The sequence below is a fragment of the Daldinia vernicosa genome, assembly GCF_022497035.1.
Source record: "Daldinia vernicosa strain CBS 139.73 unplaced genomic scaffold F5Y00scaffold_8, whole genome shotgun sequence".
NCBI classification, from domain to species: Eukaryota; Fungi; Ascomycota; class Sordariomycetes; order Xylariales; family Hypoxylaceae; genus Daldinia; species Daldinia vernicosa.
Genome location: NW_025953924.1, coordinates 120,726 through 131,747, shown reverse-complemented (window position 1 = coordinate 131,747; position 11,022 = coordinate 120,726). Strand labels below are relative to the sequence as shown.

The following is an 11,022-nucleotide window of genomic DNA, read 5'->3' as shown; positions in this document are numbered from 1 at the left end:
TAAAGGTAAAAGGTCTTTTTGACGATACCGTGGATCGGCCCGAAATGCTTGGTTTGCGTCGGGACATGCCGTATTGCCCTGAATTCCAAACACATCGATTCCCTGCTAAGCTCTTCCATTTCAAGTAGGTCTAACCAACTACCCGAAATACCTTGAAAATAGCCACGCAAGCAGACAAACACCCGGAGCCAATAAGCTTGTGCACTAACATGGCAGGATTGCGAATTTTAGTTTGAGTGAATAGTAGTATTAAGCTGGAAAGCTGTTGGTGTAAGGATCCAAAGGTGAAATACGCGTTGTCCATCCTGGGCTATCGTTTGATATATGTATCAAATTTATTACTTGGGACGCGACTATATGCGGGTGATCCCGACCCCTTATACCTAGTATCGCCATTTTAAAGACTCGTGGAGTACGTTCTTATTCTGTGGGTAAATTTCTCTCTGGGTGATCTAGCCAGGAACCTAATCGACAACATTAAAAGGGAAGATAAACATTAGTACCTAATAATGCTTGACCCATGCTCTAAACCCGTTAGCCTTACCACCGTCCTTCCTTGGTGTATTTCTCCGGCCCTCCCTACAACTTGGAGCCCCACGATGTAACTACGAGGGGGGGTTTTGGATGATCCTTGCGGCAATCATAACTTTGTCTTCCGGACTATTGAGACTGGCTCTCCTGTCTAATAGAATTGCATGTGCTTGAAATCCGTTCACTGCCACCTATCCAATTTCGATGCTTGACGTCGACCTCGATTATGAGCCATAGCCTTTAATTATAGGGTAGATTACTGAAAAGTAGAAGTGCTTATTGTGAACGAAGTAGAAATGAAGAATTGAAGTGCTCGGCGTTAGAAATGCATCTATGTTTTTGTTAATATTTTTTTTCTCTTCTTGCCAAGGTACCTAAATATATACATGATGAACCGGTAGAATTTGACGGTAGTTAAAGGGAAATGTGTTGGCCCCCTTGCCCCTACCACAACATTCCCTCGCTTCAGCTGCTATTGTACATCATAACTCATAAGGAAGCATTACTCGAGGCTTTTGAATGCGTCGCTTGGCCTTCATAGTTGGCTCTTGGCCCCTTTCGTGGATATTCGTCCTCAGTTGAGACGGTAAACTGTGTAGTGCGCATGATCCCTGTTCCTGTAAGAATTTCTTCGTCTGAATCTCGCGCGGACCGGACTTCGGTACGGGTTCGCCGGCTATCCATGTCTTTTAAGCCGATATCGTTATTATCTGGTCCATCGGTAGTCCTGATGTAGCCCTGCTGCGCATGCGAGGCACCCCCGTACTTGTGATGACCATAATAAGAGTGGTTGCCGGTCGACTTGAGATGCGGTACCCAACGACGAATAAGTGGCCAAAGTGCGGGAGCCGATGCAGTTAGAATAGCCAAATTGCACTCGATCGAAGAGACACAGAAGCCGACAGAGAAGTTCTTATCTGGACTTTGGTCATGGAAGTTTTGAGCGAGGAAGTAGAGACGAATGACGCTGACGATGGTAACGCTGTTATAAGACTTATGTTAGAGCTTTACCTCTGCAAGTACATTCGATATTTTCGAATTATTCTTTGGAGTAGCTGGGAAGTCGTAATTAGGGGTGTTACTTACAGTACACCTAGCATGAAAACTCCAATTAAGGCAACCTTCCTGTTCTTACGTATCTTCAAGCCCAGAAAAATGTAAAATGGAAGAGCGACTGAGACCACATCAGTTGCAATAGTCATACATGCAGCTACCACACCGAAGGTGAACTGTTGAATGCATTTCCCAGGTACCAATGGATGCCAGTTGAGCTCGATAGGAGTGCATTGGAATATGACGGTCAGGAGAATGGCGAGCATCAAGACTGTGTTAAAGACGATAGTGCCCCAGACGACGTATCGGACGCCTGCCTTAATACCTGAAAACCGAAGTAGAAAGACGAGGACAGACTGTTTCACCAGGGTTAAGATGGGTTGGTAAACGGCGCCGACAACGTATATCCAAATCAGTCCCTCGGTGGGATCAAAGGGTTGCGGCACATCGTAGTAATGAATTCCTATGTATAACTCCTTCATAACTGCGGATTGTTAGGTTCAGATATTGATAGGCGTTGTCGCATGTCCGCTTACCTTTGATAGAGCCTACTGCTAAAGCGATGCTAAAGACCATTGCAGCAACGATGAGGCCATCGTCTAGATGAATTAAGTTAGTACATTGCTCTAATCTCGTTACTGAGATTTGCGACTCGTAAACTTACCCCATCCAAAGCTCTTCGTGTCGATTCTGATATAAGTCCTCAAGCCAACAACTATCAGCGCGAGCACTGGACATACCACTTCGATGGCGATACCCAGGTTTTGGAGCCAGCTCGTGGGATTAGGGTTCGTCGCCATTGGAGAGGCTTGGATGGGTTCTGATATGGTGACTGATCATTAAAACATCTGTGCAGTCCCGTCCAGATAAGGTCAGGATAGATCCACGAGATGAGTCGACCCAAACAATAAAAGAGATCGTCACCGGGGTTGCAGGCGATCATTCATATACATATATCCTATCCCCCAGAATTCGAGTATGTTGAAGATCTTGGTAGCCGTGGGGCCTAGGAGTCGCGTTACAACATTGGCAAGGGTGACGAGGTCTGGAAAGCTTCACCCGGCTCGTGCTCAGTGAATAATCGATGCGATATATCAGGCTCTCGAGCGGTTTAGATGCATATTAATGATCCTAAGGAACATCAAAGCACACGATCCTTTCTCCTCCTAATTGGAAACAGGGCATTACATGGATTCCCCGGTATCCGTCTAGAATAATCCAGGACCCATTGCCCGAAACTGGATTGTCCCCTGGCCTTGGCGAGGAGAAACCGTCGGCTATTTCGCACGAGTTTACCACAAGAGTTGGCAAAAGTTTAAGGGGTTATTGTTTAAACCTGTTACGTATGGTACATAGCATGGGGACTTGCTTTGAGCGAGGTGACATGGACTTGTCCTTGATCGGGATTGCATCTTCATGGGGAAACTTTTTCGGGTAGTACTATCGGAACGTAGAGTTTCTATATAACAGCACTGCCTACCCTCTCATGTATGGGCTTGGGCATTCCGACCCTGCCCTGCAGGGACATGGCTTCTTCCAACATTAGTGCCTGTGAAGGCGTGTTAGCTTCATGAGACACCAACTTGAATACTTCAAAACTTAGCGTATTAAGGATCTTAAGCGAGGACCGTCAATTTTCTTATCCTTGTCTTCGTGTATGCTATCGGTTCATTACTGGTTGACACCTGCAGTATGTGGTGCATGATGCACGGCTCTTCTCTCCGAACACTTTTTGCGGTAGTATCGTGCAGTATTTTTCCGCCGCCGCGTCCTCCGCCAGGGCGGAGATATCTTCTTGTCTATAGGGGTATATCGGATTGCGTCCTTCCTTGGACGCGGGTATTACCAAGCTGCTGCGCCCTTACTTCGTCTTATGCTACCTTTGCAATTGATACTACCTTGCGTTCCCGATTCCGTATTCACTTCGCAATAGCGATACTCCGCATAGGTTTTCAAGCAAGCCACCGTATAGGTTCCAATACTTACTCGACTGAACCTCACTAGTTGTTTCTCTGATTAATTCTTACTTCAGCGAACTCGAATGATAAACTTGATTACTATTTGCCAGAGATGAACATGAATATTGGGGATTGGTGTTGATAAACCGCCGAAATTTATACGAAAAAAGCGACGGAAGAAATACCCGAGAAAGGGCTGATACCCTTTTGCCCTGTCATATCTTGTAGGTTGGGGTAGTGTCACCTTTTCGGTGTTAGACGCGTACCTTGCGTATAATGCTACCTATATTATGTACAAATATACATTATCGCAAGTCATATCCACAATCCGACGTTCCGGAACGGAGAGTAAACTCTTAAAAGAAGCTGGAGAACGCTTAGCTAAGGCTACTAGGTATTACAGTAGTTCTAGACTAGATAGACGCTAGACTAGAGACGGACTCTTGACCTCGTTTGGAGTTTCTAGACTCGGTATGGAGTCGCTAGATGGAACCCTCGAACCATATGAAATTACAGAGGACTATCGTTTTATGTGTAAGCTTTAACTAAAGTTCATCTGCGCCCATAACGGCGTAGTGTATATCATACTACTTTCTATGCTATACACATAGTATTATAAGGTAGTTATATACACTTACACCTGGTCAGCTTTGACTTATTCCTTAAACTGTTGGTATTGTGTGCATTAGCACATTAAAACCACGTGGATGTCAAGGAATATCGGTGTCTTATCGGTTCGTATAAATTAATCACGCAGGGACGGTCCTTTGGAATTTTTCTATTGTGATCCTTCGGCCGTGAAAACTGCTCGATGACTGTTTTATCCGGTAGCTAGGTGTTCCTATACTTTTAAACTTGCATATACTTGCATCTCGCGTAGGAGCCTGATACTTGGCAACTCAGCTACGGGCATAACAATGACGCGCTTCGTTTATGTTGCGGCTCTGTCGCTAACCAACTTGGCGTTCGCCCAGACAATCCAGGATGGCGTCGGTAAGCTTTAGTTTTTGTCCTTGATGCACCCTTTATTACAATAGACACACCATTATGATGTGGTGGCTTGCTAACCCTTGTCGATGCGAATAGAGGCAACCTCAGAGACTATCGCGCCAGCCGTCGAGACAGTGGAAGCTGATGCCTCATCATCTGGCATCGACTATTTCCCCTTCGAATCGAGCCAGCTTACGCCTGACGTTATTGCTAATTTGACAAATTATAATCTTACTAATGTCGACCTTTTCAATTTTAGCGACACTGAAGCCGCGGTTCAAAAACGTGGCGGCCGCGTGTGTAAAACTTATCCCGGAGACAGAAGTTGGCCGGTTCGCCCTATATGGGACCTCTTTAATATTCTATTAGGAGGTGCTCTAGTTGAGGGAGTGCCAGCCGCAGCGCCATGCTATTCTGACTGGCCTCAGTATGACGAGACTAAGTGTGCTTCGATTACTTCTCAGTGGCAGACGCCTCAATACCAGTCAGCACCCCTTTCCTTATCCTCGCTTGGGTTTGTGTCTAACCTAGCACAGACTATCACAGCCTCTAGGAATCCAATACTATGCCTTTGAAGGAGTGAGCTGCTTGCCGCCTAACCTTACAAGGACGGGTGCTAAATGCACGCTAGGTGGCATGCCGTCGTATGTTGTTAAGGCGACCAATGTCGCACAGATCCAGCTTGCTGTCAATTTCGCGCGGAACCTTAACCTGCGGCTGATCGTCAAGAACAAAGGCCATGACTTCAAGGCCAAGTCCACTGCCGCTGGATCGCTTTCCGTCTGGACCAACGCCCTACAAGACATCCAGTACTTGGGTTCCACTTACTCCCATGGCTCATCAGGTTACCAGGGGCCAGCTTTTAAGATTGGTGCTGGCGTTCAGGCCCTTCCCCTTTATCAAGCCGCAGACAAATTAGGTCTTCATATTGTCGGTGGAAATACTCGTGTAAGTACCTACCTATCGTGTCCCGTTCCGAGAAAATACCATAAAACAACAGAGTCTAATTAAGATACTGTGCTAGACCGTCGGCATCGGTGGTGGATACATTGCTGGTGGTGGCCATTCCCCCTTGCTATCCATGTATGGCATGGCAGCTGACCAAGTATTGTCCATGGAAGTTGTACTACCTAATGGCCGATTTGTTTCTGTTGATGAGCAAAAGTATCCCGATCTTTTCTTCGCCCTTCGTGGCGGAGGTGGCAGCACCTGGGGTATCGTAACCTCGCTTGTTATTCGGGCTTACCCGAAGAAGCCCGTCTCTACTCTCACTTATAGCTTCGGTGTCAATACTAACAATACTAACGTATCGACGGAGACTTTTTGGGAGGGAGTAAATGCTGTTTTCGCCAAATTTCCCGAATTTGCCGATAAGGGGATGTACAACTATTGGTCTATCAGTTGCTTGTCTGACTGCTCCTTCTCCATGGCTCCTCAATGGGGAAATGATATGAATTCGACGACGCTTGAGACATTGTCTACTCCATTATTTGACGAGCTCGCGGGTTTAGGAATTACCGTTAGCGATGCTGTCTATAAAGAATACGATGGCGTGCTGGGTGGCATCGAAGGTACCTGGTCGGCTGAAAGTGAACAGGGTGGTGTCTGGAATTTTAATACTGGGTCAAGACTATTCCCCCGTTCTAACTGGGACGACCCTGCAAAGCTTGCTACACAAAACGCGGCGCTCCGGCAGAGTGTTGAAAAGGCTGGCTTAATGCTCGGGTACAACATGAAAGCAGCAGTCAACCCATCAGTCAACCAGACCAACGCCGTAAACCCAGCATGGCGCCAAACTGTCTTGCACGCGCTACTAGGTGCCACTTGGAGCCAGGAAGCCACTGCCCAGGATATCGCGGCCGCGAACAAGAACCTCGTCGAGATGATGCAACCATGGCGAGATGCATCCCCCGATGCTGGCGCATATCTCAACGAGGCGGACATTAACGAACCAAACTGGCAGCAAGCCTTCTACGGTTCAAACTATGCATATCTTTACCAGCTCAAGCAGAAGTACGATCCTTGGGGCCTATTGTGGGCACCTACAGCAGTTGGATCCGAGGACTGGTACGTAACTGACCAGATTGAGTATTACCCAACACAGAACGGAAAACTGTGTCCAAAATAGGACTCTGTGTTTCGTCCGCATATAAGATTCGACTTGAAATAAGTTATAAATCGAATGGATGTATAAAAAGGCTTTACTATACTAGATATTATACCCATATAGCATGGGAGCACTTACTTTCCCTACCCCTTAATTAGATAGCGTTATTCTAGTTTGTACCTAGACATGCCGCAAGACATGCTTACCTTGTATCTATCCTCAAAGAGTTTCATGTTTTAATTTAGCTAACGTTCCGTTGGTTCCTGTACTATTAACCCTTAGCATTTTCGTCGCCATTCGCATTAAAAAGCCCTTCGTGATAGGTATTCTAAACGTATAAGCAGAGATAGCTTATTATTGTAACAACCTGAACATAATTCTGGTTCAACCATTTTATGTTATAATGCCTCCCTCTTATAATCTCGACATACCTACCTACATAGCTTTTTATAGCATGCACGTTTTTTCCTTGCTAATGACTTCTACGTTGTAAATAGGCCTGTTTGCCTTAAATCTAGGTTAAGCACGCTTTTTACGCGCAATGCTAGACCGACTTTAGGATGCTATAGAATCTGACTCTAATTATAAAGTTTTCAATCTTAAAATAAAAGATTTTCATTATTAGACTATTTCAATATGCTACTATAAGCTTGCATAGGATAAATAGACTTAAATTAATCACGGTAGCCTTTTGCGTTCTACATTGTTTCCTCGCGCACCCCATCGTATACTGCGCTCATTCGTACCCCCTATTCCTTCTGTACTGTTATGTATTATCCACCCATATACGCCGCCAAGTATTGAAGGGAATTATTTCATAAACTAGAGGATTTGGACTTATTTACCCATTCGAATCCATTTTCAATTAACAAATGAGAATATACAGCTGCCATATTGAGATTTTTTGAAAGAGATTGATCTGATAAGATTTTATGAAATGATATTGTTTTTCGCATATAAGGTACCTATGTAGAAACCAAAGAAAGAACATGCAACGTTATATAACTTGGGAAACAATGCATTGTTTCATATCTGTTATATCACTATAGCCTCGTATTGCTGCTGTTCTCCAGGGAATTTATGTATATATATTTATCGAATTTCCCTGCTCCTGTATCTCATTTCTCTTCATCATAACGCTACTTACATATTCTAATCATCATTATCATCATCATCATCAACATCATCATCATCGAAGCCTTTCGTCGAAACTTGGAATTGTTTTAAAAGTCACCCAAGCTTACGCTCATCCAAAATGACTATAGGTAGACAGGCAGCACGTCAAGTTTGTATAGCATGCCGCTCGAAGGCATCGGGTCTAAAAGCACCATGCAATCGTCCTGTGGAAGGCCACGGGGTAAGTAAAAATCAAAATCAATATCTCGCGTTCCTAGGTATTTCCTTGTGATTATTCGCTGACCGTTAATATTACAGTGCACTGCATGTAAGCAGTATGGCCTCCCTTGCATATTTGGCGATAATCCGCTACCTCCGTACCCTGGTCCTACTAGAGCACCAGTGTTATATTCATGCGATCAATGTAAAGAGCTGGGCCTACGCTGCGATTTCAAAAGACCGGTACGTAAAACTAAAATGAGTTTCACCCTTTCTTTGGCCTATCTTCGAAGCCAAATTCTTTATAATTGACTGTTGCTTCCAAAAAAAAGTCTCTTAACACTCTATACGAAAAGAAGTTGGTGCTAACTGTTGTTATAGTGCGATAGATGTCACAATGCTGGAACTAGGTGCACGGGAAGCAGAAGATATTGTTTCATTCGCGAAGTACCAGGCGGCGACATGTACGGCTACTATCTTAACCTCGGATTTGGTCCTAACGGGATTAATCAAGTTCTTCAAACACGCAAGTTTGGATGGACTATGCCTGCAGACTACCATGTACAATATATGAGGTGGAAAAACGAAGGAACTGTACCCCGTGAGGTATTAGAACTACAAGGAGAAGAACCACTCCAGGACCAATATGGACGAATCGTAGAGCTAGCACAAGACGCTGCCAAGCATGGGGTCCCGGCTAACCTACCGGCAATTATGCAAATCCTCAGTCGGGATGTTAAGGCCGGAGTCCCATTAAATGAGTCTCAAGCTGCGCGAGATCTCATGTACTATCTCGGTAAACAAACTGCGCCCAATCCTAGAGCCCATGAACGCCAAATTGAGATAAGCGAATTCAATATTCTCTATAACGAGGCAGACCTTCAAAGACTTAATCCAGGCACACAGGTAGAGTATTCTTATATAGCCCCTATCAGAGACGCGGCCTTGGGTCCTGTTACCCGACCAGCATCTCCTGGCCCTGCTCGCCCCAACTACTGGATACCGTGGAATACGAAAAGTGATGCTATGGTTATCCACGACAACACAGCCGAATACCCGGAGGGGCGACCTGAAAGAGTTAATATGAGTGCTATTCGAAGAGATCCCTTCAGGGAGCATCCGAACGAAAATGCACAATGCGTGTTATCGTCAATTCCATTCCTACGCATGTGGGATGAAGGGGAGATGTATCCTACCGCAAAACCATGCGAGCAAGAGTATATGATTGACTATATGGTTGGCGGAAAGTGCGGAAATCCAACAAAATGCGGATGTGAAGATACCACTCACGTAGGGGATGGTGTCCCAATTTGCGATACCTGCGAAGAACAAAACCGTGAGAAATTTTACAAGGAACTCGAAATTACTGCCCCCCAAATGAGACAATACCTATGCTATGAATGTTCAATCAGCATTCCACACTTACTTTTACTGGTTAATCACATGGGTTTTGATGTTTATTACGAAAACCCCACAGGAGTACAGTTGCCAGATTTCGAAAGCCATTCGCTTATCAGTACAGGACTAACTAAAAAGGTAGGAGGTTGGAAAGGCGCTCCTTTAGAGATAACGGGTTGTTCCTGCGGCGTTAAGCTACTAGGTCGTCGTCTGTGTAGCCCTCACAGATTACAGCACTTACTAGACATGCAAGAAGCTATATCGAATATGAAGATATATATCGACAGTATGTACGGAAGATCGGTTTGTCCCGTATGTAAACAGAGGCCTGGCATCAACGAGTACAACTTTGAAGGCCCACAAGGCGGAGAAGGTGTGTGTAAGGCGTGGATGTGTTTGGTTTGTCACGGCTTCGTGTTAACCGAAAATACTACTTCCGTAATACCGAGATTTCACCTGAAGCCGGGGGCGCCCAAACCCGCTCCGGCACCGTATGGCATCAGACCGGAGGAACTTGCAATCGCGAATGATGAAATACAGAAGAAACGCGAGCAGGAGATGATGCGTTAACTCAAAGCTGATGTTAATTCGTAAGATACCCCCTACGAGTAACGAACCATATTGTACGGCTAAATGAAACAACATTGATATAACTTAGCTTTGAGATCAAAGTAACAGTGTTTCTAATGAGATTAAAAGGGGGGAGTTATCCAGAGTATATTAATAGACCTCCGTAATTATGTAGACATCTAATTAATACTTGCTTAGCTACTTGTTGTCATCGCTGGCCACAGATTGAACACGTGACAGAAGCTCTGAGAAAAATTGATCGGTTTACGTTTCGTATGAATACCTATAGCTGTAAGTAGGAAACGGCAACTGATAGAATAGTATAAGGTACATAAATAAAAGACTTTATGCTCGCAATGGAATTTAAGGAAATATTGATGGGCTAAAGTGGTTCTATTAGCATTGGCAAAAACGAACGCACGAAAATCGAATGGTCGTGGCCTATTCTTACTCGAAATTATGTTGGGATGACCGATAGCCCCTATCTTCTCCGAGGGGGAGGTGGTAGGCATGCCCATTATGTGCGTAATAGCGTATAATGCCATTATAGGGTATAATAGATCAATTATGCGCATAATGCCATGCAATTTGCACATAATGCGAAAACAACATTGATCACAACAACAACACCACCACCTATTTTCATTCAAAACACCTACAATTTTATTCAAAATATTTTCAAATAACTACCCTAAGTTTAATCAATTCATATCAATCAATTAAAGTCGTTTACTTGGAAGAATATACGTTGTACTAATATTAAAAACACTTATCTTTTAACTCTAGTTTTTAAAACCTACACTCACTTGACACCAAGCTAATCCTAATCTGGAGTACTAGTGCGCCGGATAAACAAGGGGGATTCTTCCGTTATGCGCATAGTAATTCTGTTACACGCCATTATGTGATATTATACGGTATAGTACACTATGCGCATAATTAAATTCGCATCCCTAGGAGGTGGATGTCAGGATTAATGCCCGGTGAGGATAGTCATACAGAGAGTGAGTGTACAGGGTAGGTAGACCAAGTAATAGATATATTGAACTAGTAACGCCTGGCCTTCTATCTTCTTACGAG

General features: G+C 44.4%; 3 protein-coding genes across 3 annotated transcripts; 2 read left to right on the top strand and 1 right to left on the bottom strand.

Moving 5' to 3' along the window:
• Positions 1–858: 858 nt before the first annotated feature.
• On the bottom strand, positions 859–2,830 carry F5Y00DRAFT_203558 (uncharacterized protein). Its single transcript, XM_048005398.1, has 4 exons — positions 2,249–2,830; positions 2,121–2,183; positions 1,618–2,068; positions 859–1,513 (listed from the first exon to the last, which is right to left on the bottom strand). The coding sequence occupies exons 1-4, from the start codon at positions 2,382–2,384 to the stop codon at positions 1,021–1,023; spliced, it is 1,143 nt and encodes a 380-aa protein (XP_047867854.1). The 5' UTR covers positions 2,385–2,830; the 3' UTR covers positions 859–1,020.
• Positions 2,831–4,086: 1,256 nt separating this feature from the next.
• F5Y00DRAFT_203552 (FAD-binding domain-containing protein) lies at positions 4,087–6,884 on the top strand. The gene is made up of 4 exons (XM_048005397.1): positions 4,087–4,535; positions 4,629–5,016; positions 5,069–5,480; positions 5,557–6,884. The coding sequence occupies exons 1-4, from the start codon at positions 4,460–4,462 to the stop codon at positions 6,658–6,660; spliced, it is 1,980 nt and encodes a 659-aa protein (XP_047867853.1). The 5' UTR covers positions 4,087–4,459; the 3' UTR covers positions 6,661–6,884.
• A 1,010-nt stretch (positions 6,885–7,894) lies between these two features.
• On the top strand, positions 7,895–9,942 carry F5Y00DRAFT_258879 (uncharacterized protein; the record flags this gene model as incomplete). The annotated part of the gene is made up of 3 exons (XM_048010782.1): positions 7,895–7,996; positions 8,074–8,217; positions 8,356–9,942. The coding sequence occupies 3 exons, from the start codon at positions 7,895–7,897 to the stop codon at positions 9,940–9,942; spliced, it is 1,833 nt and encodes a 610-aa protein (XP_047867852.1).
• Between the last annotated feature and the right edge of the window lie 1,080 nt (positions 9,943–11,022).

Coding starts and splice junctions, on each gene's coding strand:
- F5Y00DRAFT_203558 (XM_048005398.1), bottom strand. CDS start 2,384: ATGGCGACGAACCCTAATCCCACGAGCTGGCTCCAAAACCTGGGTATC. Junction 2,069..2,120: donor AGCAGTAGGCTCTATCAAAG/GTAAGCGGACAT, acceptor AACAATCCGCAG/TTATGAAGGAGTTATACATA. Junction 1,514..1,617: donor GTTTTCATGCTAGGTGTACT/GTAAGTAACACC, acceptor GTCTTATAACAG/CGTTACCATCGTCAGCGTCA.
- F5Y00DRAFT_203552 (XM_048005397.1), top strand. CDS start 4,460: ATGACGCGCTTCGTTTATGTTGCGGCTCTGTCGCTAACCAACTTGGCG. Junction 4,536..4,628: donor GACAATCCAGGATGGCGTCG/GTAAGCTTTAGT, acceptor CGATGCGAATAG/AGGCAACCTCAGAGACTATC. Junction 5,481..5,556: donor TTGTCGGTGGAAATACTCGT/GTAAGTACCTAC, acceptor ATACTGTGCTAG/ACCGTCGGCATCGGTGGTGG.